The 18,525-nt window shown below is 30.7% G+C and overlaps 1 protein-coding gene across 1 annotated transcript; it reads right to left on the bottom strand.

Annotated features, from left to right (window-relative positions):
- Nucleotides 1–298: 298 nt before the first annotated feature.
- Nucleotides 299–18,380, bottom strand: LOC132949286 (uncharacterized). The gene is made up of 4 exons (XM_061020100.1): nucleotides 17,340–18,380; nucleotides 6,325–8,415; nucleotides 5,865–6,260; nucleotides 299–3,200 (listed from the first exon to the last, which is right to left on the bottom strand). Exons 2-4 carry the CDS (start codon nucleotides 8,372–8,374, stop codon nucleotides 730–732), a joined length of 4,917 nt encoding a protein of 1,638 aa, XP_060876083.1. The 5' UTR covers nucleotides 8,375–8,415; nucleotides 17,340–18,380; the 3' UTR covers nucleotides 299–729.
- Nucleotides 18,381–18,525: the final 145 nt, after the last annotated feature.

Below are 18,525 nucleotides of genomic sequence, written 5' to 3'. Positions count from 1 at the left end.
TTATTATATTTACATTATTTATATTTAAATATTAAAATTGCATTTTAAATCAAATAACTCAATTTTCATAATTGCAATATTTCAAGCTATTTTTTCCAATACATAAGTTGTACATAAACAGTTTGTTTTAAAACTGAATGGAAAACTATGACTGTATAAAGTGCAAGTTCATAACTTGCCCGAAAAAGTAGATACATACAATTTTATTTACATAATATAAAATTGATAAGGTACAACATATTATTTAATTATGTACAGGATGGTATATACAATATAGGTACTTTATAACATACTAATATAAATAAACAAATTTTTAATGCCAATATAATTATTATAATAAAATTGATTGTTCTTCTTTAATTTTTATTATTAATACCGTTAACATTTTACAATACATGCATTTTATATAAATATATATATGAATTAAAATTATATGTTGAAAAAAAATAAATAATATTATAGTTTTTGTAACAAAACAAACACACACACACACACACACACACACACACACACACACCATAGTTTTCGATTTTTTTATAGAAAATAAACCAGATACATTAAACTAAACTCTAATATGCATGTTATTTTTAAAATTATAGGACATGTAATAATATATTATTATTATAATATATAGACATGAATAAATTATACTTCGTACACAAACCAAAATTTCGTTATCTTTATCTTCTCAGCTATTGTTTTACACTGAATAATTGGTGGATGATCATCTTAATCTTTTTTATTTTGTTGTGACTTACGCTTATCAGTTTTCTGTTGTTGTTGAGCAGCCATTGCAGTAGCAGCTATTATGAACATTTGTTGTTGTTGGTTTTGCTGCAAAGAAGGAGTAGTAGTAGAAGAAGAAGAAGTAGTAGTAGTAATAGTAGATGTTGCTGTTACAGACATACTACTACCATTACGTTGTTGAAGGTTTCGACTTCTGCCTCCACATAACATATCTACAATGGATGCTGGTGCTGTAGCTGTTGAGACCACAGTTGCATTCCGACGTTGTAGTTGTTGCCTAACCGTCATTGGAGCAGAAGAACTAGAAGCAGAACTACCACTATTATGTGTTGCTGCTGACAAACTACGTTTATGTTGCTGCTGTGATTGAAGCCTCAACGAATTAGATGTAGTCGAAGTTGTGACAGGTACAATTGTAATTTCAAGGTTAGTTGAGGAAGTTGAAGGTCCTGAAGTGGTAGTAGAATGGAATGGTATTAGACCTTTTCGGTTTTGCTGATTTTGTAGGTTGCTATTAACGACTGTTGACATTGACTTCTGTTGCCTTGTGGTGTTCTGTAACGTTGATGGCTTAACAGAAAGATCCAGAAGGGCCGCCGTCTGCTGTTGCTGGACTACACCACCATTTTTGCGCAGTCTTTGCTGTTGCCTATTATTATTATCACCAATAGGGTTGCCATGATTAGCTCCACCGGTTAATAATACATTGTTACTGTTATTACTGACTGGTGTGTCTTCGTTCGGCATTTGTTGCTGCTGTTGCAGTTTCAGTGAATTAATCGCGTGATTTATTTTGTCATGTAACGCTGCTGCTGCCGCTGCTGAAGTATGCTGCTGGCCACCAATGCTACTGTGGTTCATGTTAGCTGACCGCCGTCGCTGTTGGTGATGATGACTCATTGTAACAGAGGTTGTTGTTGTGGAAACACTTCCACATGTCTGTCTTTGATGAGGTATTTGTTGTTGATGTTGCTGAGACTTGTTCAATAGGCATACAACATCAGGCGTCACGGTCATCACTACAGAATCTGAGTCTGAATCTATATTTGAGTCATCGTCAGTACCACCGTGACTTGGTTTGTTCTGAATGCCACTGTTGTAGTCTTCGTTCTTGGCGGACAACAATGAGACATTACGCCGCCGACGTTGTTGTGAAGTTACTGCAGCACTAGCATCTTTTCCAACACTGTTACCACTACCAGCACTTGCATTTAAAGGTACTGCTGTAACTTCCAACCCACCCAATCGCAAAGCATCTACTAGCCAACGACGCTGCCTTTCTTCATCTTCTCGCTGTTGTCTTTGCTCATCGTTAAAATGTTGTCGTGAAACACGTCTTTGGCAAGCCACCATTGCTGCCACTGTTGATTTTTTGTATCGACCATTATCGTCAGATCCATACTCTTGGTTATTATCGTCATCGTCATATTCTATTATGACAGGTGGAAAGGGAGTTTGTTGTCGTTCAATGTTATTATTATTTCTTCGCTGAGAAATGACGGGTAAAACTGTAGCAGTAGCATGTATTTTTTGCCGGTTTTGCAGTCGATTATTGAATCGTTGTAGCTGTTGATGAGGAGAACTATTAGTAGTGGGGACTATGACTGGCATAATAGATACCGAAGGTGGCAAGTGATGATGTATTATTCTAGTCGTTGAAGATTGTAGAGACGAAATAGGTGGTGGTAGTCGTCTGTTTAACGGCTGTAGTCTATGTTGTTGCTGCTGAGCAGCGAGGAAGTGTTGTTGACGCTGAGATTTGCTAAGCTCCAGTTCTAATTGTCTAAATCGATGACTAGACTGCTGCTGTTGCTGGGGCTGTCTAGGTCTTGGATGTGGTTGCTGTTGCTGGTAATTTACTCTTGATTGTTGCGGATGTATATTTTGAAGTTGTTCGTTGGTATAAACCACGCGGCGACGTTTGGTCGGTTGTTGCTGACCCGATTGCCCGACAGCCATAGCCGGCCGCTTGTTAATCATTGCTGCAGATATAGTAGTAGCTCCATTAATTACGACCATGTTTCCGGTAGATGATGTAGAGATAGTTTTTTTGTTACTGTGATGAATGTTCACTTTTGTGGTGGAATTATTCTTATTGGCAGTTTTAGACCCTACTGTTGATGGCGGTGGTGCGCTATCCGAATCTGAGGTTGATGCGTCGGAAGTGGTATTAGTGGCAGCATCATTTGATGCAGAAGACTCATCATCAGAATCAGAATCGTCAGAATCGTCATCATCAGTTGATGACGAATAATTCATCCCCACAGTCGCCCCGTTGGCTCCATTTTGTTGTCGACTACATTTCTTCTTAAGCTTTCGACGTCGATGACGCCTACGTCGGTCATCATTGCTATCACCACCACGCTCAAGGTGACGTAACCGACGACGCACTCGATTCCATCGGAATGACATCCAGGATGCTGGATGAGAAGGCCAGCCTTTGAGTTTAGGCGCTGAAAAAGTAATGACAAACATAATATAAATTATCTAATACCATGACAATATTATAGTAAAAAATAATAAGTATATTAATAGTTAATACCTATATATTAAACAACCAAAAATATAAAAATAAACCAGCTACTTAAAATACAACTAAAAAAGTAATAATATATAAGACAAATTAAACTTATTTAAATTGACTTTAATTCAATCAAACATAACAATAATATCCTAGTTAAAAAAAAAATACTTTTAGATATAGTTTTTGGACAAAATTTAAAAATAAATGTACTGTTTAAAATATTAAACAATTTGGTGGTGTATATTCAATTGACTATATCATTTCTGTTATTTTAATCATAAGCCATAATTATGCATGATGTGTTCAATAATATATTAATAAATAATTGATTAATTATTATTATTAACTATATCATATTTTAAAACTTAGCTAAATTAACTCAAATAGCTCAAAACTATTTTCTTACATTTAGATAATTTTGATATCAATATACAGTATACTGTGTGTCCGCGGAAACAGGGTACACTTTATGACTGATTACCCTGTAAATATTTTTCAATTATGTTTGCGGGACATTAAACTAGACTAATGGATCATACATTTCTATGACTTACAACTTTTTCAACTCATATATCTTGCGCATGTGCAACACAACTTCATTTTTTTTAAATGGCAACCCCCCCCCCCCCCTATTTTGAATATCGTTTTCGGATTGCTCGTTTTTTTAAAGTAGTTTTGATCTACCAACTTGTATTCTAAACCCAAAATTAACAAAACTAGAGCTAGGTATAACTAAAAAAAACTAAAAACTAAATGTGATTTTTTTAATTTCAATTTCACATATTTTTTACTTCTAAGCACCATGACATAATTGAACTTGTTATTATTAAAGTAATAAATTAATTACTTTTTATGAATAACTATTTTATTTTATTATGTCACATAATGAAATTATATAATGTATTATTAAAACATGTATTTAAAAAAACAAAATTCTAAAATCTAAATTTTTTTTTTAACAATTTATAATTTGTAATTGAATTTATAGAAATTACAAGCATACATTTTTTGATAAATTGTTGGAAAGTCCCTCAAATCAAAGTTAACATTTGAACATTTATTTATTTTCTAATTATGTGTTTTTTTCGTTCCATCAGAATTATTATTATTGAAATAATAATGAGCATTGGTCTTTCTATTTTTGTTGTCTACCTATTAAAATATCATTAGGTACTCAGTTTCATAATAAGTATTATGCAACTCATTATCAGTCATGTGTCATTGTGATCTTAGTAGTTCAACGTTTTCTGTTTGTTATTGTCAATATTATAAAGCAAGTAACAGTTTAAACTTTGCTAAAATAAAAATTTAATATTAAATAATAGTGAAAAAGTTCAGTTATTGTTAGTCTATGGAAAATGTAACAGAAATGCACGAGAAACAATAAAATATACGCCTGCCAATATCCAAATCGGTACCATCCACATTATACTTTTGTTCAAAAACTTGAAAATTTGTTGATAGAAAATCAACGACGGAACTTTTACATAAAGAAAATACTTAGATTTTTTGTGTGATAAATTTCCTAGTATACCTAGTTAAGAAAAAAAAATTTAGAAATTTAGAACTTTGTTTTTTAATACAAGTTTTGATAATAAATTATGTAATTTCATTATGTGTAATAATAAAATAAAATAGTTATTTATAAAAAGTAATTCATTGGTTACTTTAATAATAATAAGTTTGATTTTACCATGGTGTTTGGAAGGAAAAAATACGTGAAATTGAAATTTAAAAAATCACATTTAGTTGATTAATTAATTTTTTTTTAAAATTATATCTAGCTTTAGTTTTGTCAATTTTGGGTTTAGAACACAAGTTGGTAGATCAAAATTACTTTAAAAAAAACCATATTCGAAATAGGTGTTTCCATTTTAAAAAAATGAAGTTGTGTGGCGCATGCGCAAGATACGTGAGTTAAAAAAATTTTAAGTCATAGAAATGTATGATCCAAAAAGGTCCCACACACTGCAGGGCGGTAGCGGTTATGGCAAAATGAGTCCAGACACAATTTTACCGCCACTGCCAAGACAAAAGAATTTTACCACCACTGCTGCAGTATGTGGCGTTCTTTAGTCTAGAATAATGTCCCGCAAACAGAATTGAAAAATATTTACAGGGTTATAAAGTGATAAAGTGTACCCTGCTTCTGCGGACACACGGTATATGATATATAATATTATATTTCATTAACCATTAATGTTTAACTAAAATGACACTATAAAAAATAAATTTAAAATAAAATAAAGAAAAACAAATAGGTTCTAACAAGAAAAAAAAAAGAAAAACCTAAAAGCCAATCGTACTACACATTCTTAACATTTTTAATTTTAATAGATCTTAGTACAACCCTTTAAATGTCATAACATAAAATTAAAATTCAAGAAACTTACAAAGCCTTTTGTTTTTAATTGTTGGTTTAAATTCTAAAATAAAACAGAAATATTATTTTAATTTTATGTAATGATAATAATTGAATATTTGGAGTGTAAACTCTTCTAAACCTTGTCCTTCCTAAGATATATTACATTATGCATTATTTTAATGTACCGTATTATATTATGATAAATATAGCAATGAATAATGGACATACCCATGTGGTTGACTAACACTGTCGTGTGTTGCTGATGGTTTTGTTGTGCATTAAAAGGCTCCAACAAAAGTTCTGCTGGATAATCATATGTGTCTCGACAAAATAGAACTCTGGTCATTGAATCTACTCCACGGTATGTGGTTGTCATCAACTTTTCTTTATCATCAGTTATGACAACAGGGGCATTTCCCTGGTTCAACTGCTGTTCACGCTTACGTTGCAATTGTGCTCTATATCGGCAGTATCGAGAGTAGCTCATCACTACCAATCGTTGTTTGATACTATTACCCACACTGACATTGTTTATTGTACTTTTTTCATTTTGTTGGTAATTTTGACGACGACGTTTACAACAATAGCAGCAACATTTTTTATCATTGTCCTGCTTCTTTTCAACTGCAAAAAAATAATTGTAAAAATAATAAAAATAACATAAAATTAGGTATAATGAGAGTAGTACCTTTATCTGTCACTGCCGATACATTATAATGTCCACGATCGTTTTTCTTAGCGACAGTACTAGTGCTATCACCATTTACCAATGACCTCTGATTTAAGCGATGGCGTTGACGATGACAGCGTCGATGACGGTCAGTAACATGTTCACACTGTTTTTTGTGAATTCTAGCTGCAGCTAAGGGAACATGTTCGGCTTCTACAGCCTCGTCAACAGCATATTTTGAGTAATAATTAATGTTACTGCTATCGTGTTTTTGTTTTATTGTTTTACTATCAACGACACCAAAATCAACAGTTACAGTTAGCTCTTCTTGTTCCTTTTTTACTTTTTCTGGATTTACAGAAAGTAAATTTTTTGTTATCACTTCATCTTTGATCAGAGTAGATTCTAATTTCCCTTTGCTGTTATTATCATCATCCCAAGTATTTAATATCTCTTCCTTACATTGTTTTACATCAGCCATTGTGTCCGTTACTAAAGATGACAGTTGCTCATCCTTAGGTTTTGAAGTTTCTATTCTATTGCATTTTCGGTTATTAGAGCTGTTATCATCACAATCTGATTCTAATGACTCATCATCAGACTCTGTGTCTACATTTTCGTCATCATCATTCATCAGTCCACCGCGAACCCATTCGACAAAATCTTCGGCTCGCAATACTAATCCCGAACAGCCAGACGGCAATGTCCCTGACGAATGACTTCCACTACCATAACCATAGTCGTCAACGCTACCACTACCGTTATAGATAGATCCTACTCCGCTGTTCCCATTAATCAATATGTTACTCGGCCATCTTTCTGCACCACCACTAGCACTCCAAGTGTTGATCTCTAACACTTCATCCTCACCATGTATACCACCAAGTCGACCGGTAGCTGTCTGATCAGGCATCACATATAACCGAACACTGCACAGTACGTTTCCATGACTATACTGAGCATCTGGTGATAAGAGTGGAACACCCACGGAGGTGGGGTCCGACGGTGCTGCTGTGGATAAGCGATTGCGGTTGTATGGTGACTGTGAGGTGTGATGATTATCTGATGCTGCTGCAGCTGCCACTGCGGCATAAGATTCTGCAGCCTCAAGTTTCTTAGCCGACGGCTGACGAGTGCGTCTGGGCAAAGTGCGACGGCGTGGCAATAATGTTGATGAATCATCGTCAAATCCACCACTAACACCGTCGTCTTCATCTGAACTGGCCACAGGATCGCCGTGGATGTTGCTACTACTTGTCATAGGATCTGTTCCATCATCCTCGCCATTTGATGCCACAGTTAACAGTGCAGGTGGCACAATTCTGTTACTATTACGTTTCTTGAGCTGTGAAGAAGACGACGGAGCTGTTGATGACGTTACCACACTGTCATCACGCCATAATAACTCCAGTTCACCAATACACACCGATTGCTGATAGTGATGCTGTCGCCTCTCTGCTGAAGCAGTAGTTGTTTTAGTCAATTTTGGTGAATTTTCTCGATGACGTCTCTGCTGCTGCCCATCACTAATACTGCTGTTTTTCTTGCTGTACCATGGGCGAACTGCATAGAAATGATTCATGTGTATAACTGACCATTCAGAATGAGACGATGACGAAGACCTTGATGATAACGAACCATTGTCGCAGAAACACAAATCATTTTTGGCATCATTATTGGCACAGCAACATGACGATGATGAATCGTAGGATTCGGCAGCATTATCGCTTTCATTGTCCACCCCTGTTATTGGCTTTTTCCACCGCCGTCTCTTCTTTTTAGTTACATCATCGCGTTTGCGATACGCTAATGCACTGTAAAATGTGTATGGGCCGTGTGTGGTCAGTGGCTCACCTACCAGACGCACGGTATTTAACATCTCATCCTGTTTTGGTGGGTCACCTTCTTTTCCTTCATTGTCCTCATTTTTCTTACATTGTTCTAGTGAATTGTGATCTGTCTCCACAAATGTCATTGGAATGTCAGTATCGACAACTTTTGGTGACATTTGCTGCTGCTCAATACTTTGGTCACCGTCAGCTTTGACTTCATCTTTCACGTCACTCATTGGGTCTTCGTCTGCTATAGTTTCAATTCTGCCGTTTTTAGCTACACATAAAACAGAAAGTAATCAATATTTACTTTAGTAAGTGTCATGTAATGTATAATATGTAAAATAAAAATATGAGAACAAATAATTAACTGTATTAACTGAATAAGAAATCTTGTGTTAAAAAATGTTTTTATTATTATTTAATTATTGTATCTGTATTTATTCTTATTAACATATTTTTATATCCCCTATTTATTTCTATAATAATTAAGTGTAATGTTATAATATATATAATTTTTTTTATGTAAATACCACATCGTTAGACTAATTCGTAGAAGTTCTATCTCCATATTGTCTATTTTTCAGGAGGGATAAAAAACGAAAAATTTTTTTTTATGAAGAAATAGTTCTAATTCCTGTTACAAATGTTATTGATATTTTGGGATTTTTTGTTAAAAATAATATTAACAAAGCCATCAAATACATTTATTTTAAGTATTTTTATTTTTGAATCAATAACACGTTTTTTGCTCAAGGAAATAGAACTTTTCTTCCATAACGAATCAGGTATGGTGATGGGACATTTTCGCTGCAAATTTGTAAATACTTTCATGGAAGAATAAACTATTATTTTTGAGGCAGCATGCTTTTAAACAGGGTCTTAGAAGATAAAGTCGGACAACTTCCCGCCCTCCCGCCTATTACAATATTTCCGCTTAATGAGGCAAAAACATTTCCCATATAGCCACAAAAGCGCTGCCGGTAAGACTTATTTTGAGGTTAAGAACAATATTTATAAGGTATTCGTGTTTATTTTTATGGACTATATTATTATACTATTTTCTCCGACCATATAAACTAGTTGGTTTATAATAAACTAGCTAGTTTATATGGTCGAAGGTTATTTTAAACTTGCATAACCTCAAAAAAAGTCTGCAGGGTAGCGCTCAATTGTACAGCGGCTAAATTTTGAAATTGATTCGCCTCACCAAGCGGAATGCTGATAATCCGTGTGTTCCTAAATTCATCAGATTGGTCAGCCACTGGATTTGGCTGTTCCTAATTTCAGCAGATGGCCAATCCGATGGGGGGGAGGTAATCAAGCTAATTGACTTATCAGCACGATTTAAGATATACAGGTTGCGTATCGAACTCCCATAATTTGACCGGTGAACTAACTATCTGAAACAGCTGTTCCCAGTACTACTAGCGCACCCTGAGGACAAATTTAAAGATTCAATAATACTATATAGTATATACTATAGGTATTATTGGTATCAAAAACAGAAAACCGTGGTAAGTGGTTTATGTCGTTATGATATTATATATGTATTTAACATATTTCAACCACAACGAGCGCTAGTGATTCTGGGCCCTCAGCTGTTTCAGATAGTTGGTTCACCAGTCATCGTAAAGTACTATTCGTTATAGGCCGATGTTTAACCTGTATATCTTAAATCGTGCATATCAGCAATCTGCTATTTTGCGGATGGACTGAAATGAAACCCGATGGATTTGATAAGAATTTACGCGCCAAATTTGAATTGCTGATAACTCTGATATAAAATTATTTTTTCCTTTGTTTATTCTGTACCTATTTCTGTTATTTGGTTTTGTGTAAATTAAAATCCATCATCTACAATTCTACTGTCTTCAGTCACGTTTTGTAGGCAGCGGTTGAGTAGTTTTTAGTTTTCTCTTACAATGGATATGGATGATATAGAAATTCGTATCAAATACGATGAATGTATTTATGTTAAATATTTAAACATAGATACAGTTTGTACATCATTCGACTTACGTAAGTTTACTATTAGTCTTAGAAAGTTGGAATTATATTCATATTTATTTATCATTATTATTAGATTTGGGTGATGATTTGTTAACTGCAAATATTGCATCTCTATTAATGGATGATGATGTAGAACTAAAGGAAAATGAAGTCGCCGGTATTGAGATCCCTGAATGGTAAAAACTTATAGTGCAATTCTTACAATAAAAAAACCTGTCTATCAATGTACTAAATTATTATTCATTATTTAAAAATTTAATTAATTTAATTAAATGCTTAATTCCATAGAGTAAGAATATTTTGATATAAAAATATAAAATATCGATGAACCACACAATTGATAAGACAATGATAATAATTCTGGTTATTGCGGTTCAAAGAATTAACCAACATGTTTCTGCGTATTAACAAAAAAAGCGTTCCTAAATTATTACCAATCCACTGAACAATCCGCTAGATTAGTTGATGAATTTAGGAACACACGGAATGTTTAGTTGTCCGACCTTATCTTCTAAGACCGTGGTTTAAACGATGCGGTATCATTATTTTTATTTAAACAACTCATAAACAAAAAAACTGCATTTTTGGAGTTAGAACTTTTACGAATTAGTCTGACGACATGTTTATCTATTATATTCACCAAAATTGTGTTTACTCGTTAATTTATAAATAAATAATATAGGTATTCATATTTTTAGTAAGTCCTGTCATTTATATTATTTTGTATCCATTTATAAACACAGAAGCAATATTATAAGAAGATCATTAATGATGGCTAGAACATTTTATCTCACAGACCCCATTTGGACAAAAAAAATATATTCCAAAACAAGAGGTGAAGTAAATAGTTTTTTTTTCTATAACATATTAGTATTTAAAGAAGTTTATGAGGTAAGTCACACATGTTATATCCACAATAAAGTAAAGTATATTATTGAGATCTAATTTAAGTGAAAGAATAAAAACAATTTGTTGAAATTTAAATAGTATATCTTTTATTAGGTACATAATACATATTCATTTTAAATTTAAACTCTTGCAGATTATTAACATATAATACAATAGATAGTTTTAATTAATTTTGTGTAGGTATGTATAAGATGTAAATTGTACCGTGATAACCAGTTTACTTTTATTTATAATATACAAACAAACAAAAATATTTAAAAAACGAGTAAGTATATTAAATATATATATTAATAATATACAGGATAACATCTGTGATATATATTTTTTTATAATTAGAATAAACACCATGCGTTATAAACGCCGGCTTTTGGAACAATATTAGCAGCCTAAAAATGAACAATCTTATGGTAAATTAACAATTAATAACAAAACAAAATGTGAAAAAATTAATTTAATTTAACTTATTTTATCCATTGCCTTCCAACAAAAATACTTATGAAAAATTCTTATTAATTATTGGCGTAGATGAAAAAATTATATTTTTATCAGAAAATATAATATATTTAAATACATTACTTTTTTTACTTTGAAATGCTGAAAATATTACATAAGTACTAAATTAGTACAATGATATAATACATTTATAAATATAGATTTTAGGTATAATAATATATTATGTATTATAAACAGAACATAAAATTTCTTCAAAATAAAATAAGAACTTTTTCATTCTACACTGGGAGAAAATATTTTTTGAACCCAACACTATTACATTTCTCTCAAAATTGTAATCACATATCTACTAATAATTAAATAATTTAACTTTAATTCTCAAAAGTTTTGAATCCTTCCAGAGTTAAAAAACTGACTAGTTACAAATGGAACTAATATCTTGTAATAATTCGCCCGCCGCAACAAAGAAGGTCGTATCTCTGTTTTTACAAATTTTTATTCTTTTTTTTCAATTTGTCATAACTATTTTTGTGTAGTTTCTGCAAAACTGATAGTAGCATAAAACAATCAAAGAAATTCTATACAATAAAATGCAGTTACTACCAACTTTGCATAAACTACACAAAAACAGTTATGACAGCTTGAAAAAAAAAAATTGTAAAAACAGAGATACGACCTTCTTCGCTGCAGCGGGCATATATATATATCATATAGACTGAAGAAAAAAAATAAACAATATTAAATAGATACTTAGTAACTAGTTTGGTATAAAGTAGTTTTTAAACATAAATAAAATAAGCATTAATTATTTTTTAGTTTTTAATTATATTCAATAAAATTTAATAGGCGCTTATAAAATAAACAAATATAATATTACAATTCAAACTTGTGTGCTAATTAATTTGTTTTGGGTTGTACATAATTACACTAGAGTACCTCATGACAAATAATACTGGAGAAATAGATGTTAAAGTACCTAATTTTAAGTTATGTAAATTAGATTTTTAAGAATAGTATTATTTTAAATGGCAACTCTTAACTAAATACTATAATTACATATTAACATCAGAATGAATATTTAACATTTAGAATGCAAATTAGACTATATTTCCTATCATAAAGAAAAATATGTTGAAAATGGTGACACATTTTAAACGTTCTCTTTCTTAACAACTACAAATACAATTATGTGATTTGTCATATATAGGTACTAAAAAAATTAATATTAACCTTATTCTTTTTAAAAAATAGGTATTTTACATTATCTGAAAATATCTCAATAAGAAAACCCTGTTTTTGAGCCAGGACTTTCATAAAAATGATAAAATATTAAATTGTTAATTCGAACATAAAAACTAATTTTCTTTTAAATTGAAATTGTTATTACAAGTGTGGTAAAGTTCAAATTCAAAAAAGTGGGCAAGTGGATGCTGCTCTGCTGTACAGTAGATTACAAATGGGTCACACAGATGGTGTTAAATAAGAATTCAATGATATAATATCATTGTATAAGAATAACGATTCTAAACGAAGACGATCAGTCTTTCAAATGATATTTGATGATATAACTCTGAATAAAGTAATTTATATAAAACCTATTTTGTGGAACCTTGTTTTAAATTTTCAATCGTTAGTTATAAAAGTTGAACATTTTATACATTTTTAACAACAAAATAATTATTAAATTTCAAATTTGATAAATTTCTTCAAAATTCAAACTTTAAATGCATATTAAAAAAATTGTGCCTAAGTATTTTTAATATTTTTCAATTACTATTGTTAACAATATACCAGGAGCCTTGTATTAAATGTTCACGCTTTTTGGCCAAACAAATAAAATTTCATTGTTATTTGTAGAAAAAAAATATAAAAAAATATAAATTTGAAACTGTCCGTAAACAGCTCAAAACGAATCAAAATTTTTTTTTTAATTTTATGGTGTATAGAAAATGATGAGTATCTATAATGTAACTAATGTTGTAAAAAAATAAACTTCAAACGCTCATAAAAATTTAATTTGACTTTCTTGTTGACTTTTTTTTTTTTTTGACAAACGTAGACAAACTGATGAGAAATCTTGTATAACATTTTCAAATCTTAGATTTAAAATCAACATTTTTTATGAATTTTGAGCTCCAAAAAATTTGCAAAATTTCGAAATTTTCATGTATTTTGTCAATATTTGAACTACAATGTTTATAAAAAAAATTGTGATTGGATTTTTAATATTTTTCAAATGTCATTGTTACATTATATTAGGAGCTTTGTATTTAATTTTCATTATTTTTTACCAACAAATAAAATTGTATTGACATTTATAGAAATAAAAAATTTAAAAAAATTGAAACTGAAAATGTCCGTTAACAGTTCAAAACAAATCAACATTTTTATCGTGTATAGAAAATGCTAATATAGACAACCAGTGACAATTTTATATATCTAAAGTCATTTATTTTAGAGTTACGCCAAAATCCAAAATCGATTTTGCGTAAAAATTCCCGGTTTTCCTTAATTTTTTTTTTGTTTTTTCTTTTTGAAATCTAGTGGGAATTTAAAATGTTGACCTCCCCAATGACCCAACAATATTCACTTTCCCATCAAACAAGATACTGAAGTTGAAAATCGAAGTATTATTTCGACTATTTATCGTGTGAAGACAAAAAAAAAATGTTAAGCTTTTTTTTAAAAAATTTAATAAAAAAAAACATCATTTTAAAATCAATACATTCATTGCTTCGCTCAGATTCTTAAATATTATCTTGGAAATGAATTTTTGTTAAAATGAATACAAATAGGAATACATATTATAAAAACATCTAAAATTGAAATATTTTTCATTGACCATTTTGTTGTTTTTCACAACTCATTTTCAAAATAGTAGAAATTTATTATGCTAATATTAAATAATAAAAATAAAAACAATAAAAGCACAAATAAATTATTTTAATATTTATTCATATAATAATACAGTGAAACCTCTATACCAGACACTCTTGGTCGCTGAAATTTTCTCCGCTAATCAGAGGGTTTACCCTGTGATAGATAGTTGGTAAAATACGATTGAGAACGGCATTTTTGGTAACTTGATTGTGAATGCACGACATTTATTTTTCCAACGTTGCCAAATTTAATTTAATAATAATTTGAACACGATAATCTGTTGATATTGAAATAATCCAGCAAAATATTATGGTGTTATTAAAATTATAATTGAAAATCAAGCAGAAACCATATTGAAAATAGCTACGATAGTTAGAGTCAAATTATTAAGAATAATATGACTATGCCCTATAGCAATAGGTTAAGTAGATTTGGGGGCTTAGATGATCTGAAAATGTTAGTAATAACCATTGATCTATCAATACAAATTATTTGTAAAAATGATTTAAGTATAACAAATACAACCTACATTTAATATTACATATAGGTAGTTTATATTTTTGTAAAACCATATTTAAGGATTATTGTCCTTAGTATGAAAATGTTAATAACTTAGAAACTACTTATTAAAATTTTGATTTAGATACTTCAACATTTTCAAGAGAATCACCCATTAAATAATTTACAGTAAAAAAGATGGATTTTCATTTGAACAGGACATTCCTTGAGTAGTACAAAATTATCAGGAATTTAAAAATATGGTCTTTAGGTATACTTAAAATCAGAATTTGAATCAAAGTATTATTAAAGAGATAAATGGAGGAGAGTATGTTTAAAAAATTGTTCTGTATATTACATATTATTTTACATTTTTTATTCATATATTTGTATTAGGTACATATTATTATGTTCCCATATATATTTGTATAAGGTTATGATTATTAATTGATGACTTTTTTCAAGAATATTTATTTAATGCATACGGTATGAACCTTTCAATAGCCAAATAATAAATGATATGGCAACATTGCACATAAATTCGTTCTTTATCGTATTCTTTTTTGGGTTTTTTTTTGGGCCAGCGGTAAGTTCTTTGTTAATTTAAAATGTTCTCAATCGTTCGGCCCAAAAGGTATAACATTCTCAATCGTTGAACAGCCTAAATAGTAATATTAAAAACATGAAATTAATGGTTTTATTTTTTCTAGTTAAAATTTGAATTAACAATACCTAAAAACATTTTTAAATTTTAGAGATATTACTGCTGAAGTCCATAGGCGCAACTAAGACCAATATTTTTTAGGTGTGGGAAAATAAGGGGTCATAGTTTTTCTTTATTCTGTGTGAATATCTATCCCAAAACACTATACTAAGTTTATAAAAATAAATATTTATATATGTATATAAGTAAGTGTCTTATAATAAATGTACATTTTGATTAATATTTGTAGTAAGTATAAAAATATAAATTTTAATCAAAAATTATTTGTTTTTATTTGGATAATTATTTGAAATAAACATTCTATAAAAGAAATTATATATAAGTTAATAAGTTTATAGTAAGGTACAGGTATGATAATATTATAGTTGTTTAAGGAGTCATAATTTAGCAAAGCCTAAGTTAAAAAATTTTTAGTAGTGAATTTGTTATATTATTAATATTAATTGGGTTATTAACTTTTATGTACATTTCTGTCATAATGTTAATATTATTAGCTAAGCAAAAACTCGTGATACTACTTTCTTTTTAGTTTTCATCAAGGATTTTCTGGCAGTGTGAAAATGGAAAGATAATTTAAATTCGGATGATTTTGAATTCAATCTCCAGTCAACTATGAAAGAGCAGAATATAGAAGATGCGTGCTTTTTCTTTATTAATTTCCATACCAAAATTACCAAGAGTAAGGTTGGAGATGAATGGTGGAACATTGGATACTAGTCGGAGTGCAATATTTTGGATACCTTGAATTTTATTTCACAATCAACAAATTTAAATTTAGCTATATATTTACAGTTTACACAGTAAGTATACAAATTAATAAGTGGGTCAAATTTTAATAATAGGTATAGGTCAAATTGAAACGAATGGCATCCCTAGATAAGTATCACTTCTGTTATTAAGTACCTAAGTATTTAAGATACTTGGAAGTTGAATTAAAAATGACATAGCTAATCTATAAATCTGCGGACCTTGTAAAAAAGAGATGTAGAAAAGTACTTATAAAATGTTGTTTACTCTAATAATCTTGTATAAATATTTTTTGTTCTTGTATACAATTTTAGCCAAAAGGTACATAATTCTTATAACTATTTTTCAATCAAAAATTTTACACAATATATTACAATTATAAGAAAGCAGTGAGTACAACTTAAATATATCTTATCGGTTGAAGTAAGGAAAAATTATACTAATAAATATAATTTCAAAGAAGCAACGGAATTCTTAATAATGCGTACTCAATTAAACAAATTGCAAAACGTTTTATTTTAAAAATATGAAAATTAGGTATTCAACTTCAAATTTGACCAATACAAAATATTATTTTAATTCAGATGGGTGTTTTAATGTTTGTATACAATGTCAGGAATAATTTACAGTAACAAACTAACATTGGATGGAATCAAATATTGAAATGTTTTTTTCTTCTTGAATCCAACTATGTCCATGTTATAATACAAATAATGTTTGGTATATATTATAATACAATTATATTAGGTATTATTACCAAAATAATATATTAGGCACAACACACACACACACACACACACACACACACACACACACACACACACGCACGCACACACGAAACAAATAATATTTATTAAGTACCTACGAGTATTATAATTTCACACAATATTATGTTAATAATATGAATAATCGGTACCAGTCTGTTGTCAACGAATAAAACAGTTGTAAAATAATATATTAGTATTATAATAGTATACCTGATGTATAGCGTCTATGATAGTATGTGAAAGATCGTTTTCGTGTCAAACGCCGTCCATCCAGTCGTCGTCGAGTACTTGTTATAATAAGCTCGTACACGACAAGACAAGCTAAAAAACTTTTGTGTCTGAAACCGGATCGCTGAGCTGCTTATTGTTTGATAATTGCCGGGGAATGACAATTAATTTATCAAAATAGGTAGAGTTGAATAATAACAATAATAATATGCATGTATAATACGACGCGATACACATACACGACTGAATAAAAACATCAATTTAATTAGTCACCAACGTCAATTTACGCGTAAATTGTCGTATTATAATAATTAACGCGAGTGGAAATATAATTTTAAACTAGAAATGTTATATTTTTTTTTTTTCTGTTATCGGAATGAAATTTATTGTATACATTATTATTAGTTTCACTATCGGGTAAATAATATTTAATAAAATAATTATATGCGCGCGCGCGCTAGAGTGTGCGTGTGTGTGCGCGCGAGTGTGTCGCGGTACGTGCATGCGCGTGTGTGAAAGTCGATCTTGTGCGTGCGTGCGTGTGTCTGAGCGCGTAAGAGTGTGCCGTGTTTGTATGCGTGTGCGTGTGTGATGTAAAATATATAATATAATCTATACCAATACTATAACAAGTTCGACTAAACGAATAGATTGCGTACAGGCCGTACAACGTACGGCGCGTCGGTGACGCCGTGACGGGGAAGGCGCGGATAGATAAATAGACAAAAAATAATAATAATAATAATAATTTTTAATATTTTGTAGATGTTATTATTATTATTTCACGCCGGTTGTGGAGGTTGACTTTACTCGACCAGTGTGATAGCTTATACAGCGGTGTGCGCCGCGGCAAACGTAGGATTGACTAAGATTAGTGGGTAGGAGAGACGCTACTACACTAGCCAAATGAATGTATAACAGTAAAATATTATACTCTATATATAGTATATAGTAACATAGGTACTACTAACATTATACATATATGTGCCACCGTGGCCCGTGGCGGTAGTAGTGGCCGCTGTCTCTACTACTTTGTTGTAGCAGTAGTACACTAGCACCGTACTTTGTCGAGCTATATGTTTCGAGTGCGCGCGGGACTGGGTGGCGGGAGCGCCGACTGCCGCCGATCCGCCACGGACCGATCCTTGGCGTAGCGGTGTCGGCGGTC

Source organism: Metopolophium dirhodum, chromosome 1, assembly GCF_019925205.1.
Source record: "Metopolophium dirhodum isolate CAU chromosome 1, ASM1992520v1, whole genome shotgun sequence".
In the NCBI taxonomy this organism is placed as follows: domain Eukaryota; kingdom Metazoa; phylum Arthropoda; class Insecta; order Hemiptera; family Aphididae; genus Metopolophium; species Metopolophium dirhodum.
Note: the sequence above shows the minus strand (reverse complement) of the source record. Positions and strands in the feature narration are given on the sequence as shown.

Coding starts and splice junctions, on each gene's coding strand:
- LOC132949286 (XM_061020100.1), bottom strand. CDS start 8,374: ATGAGTGACGTGAAAGATGAAGTCAAAGCTGACGGTGACCAAAGTATT. Junction 6,261..6,324: donor ATCGGCAGTGACAGATAAAG/GTACTACTCTCA, acceptor ATTTTTTTGCAG/TTGAAAAGAAGCAGGACAAT. Junction 3,201..5,864: donor AGTGTTAGTCAACCACATGG/GTATGTCCATTA, acceptor TTACTTTTTCAG/CGCCTAAACTCAAAGGCTGG.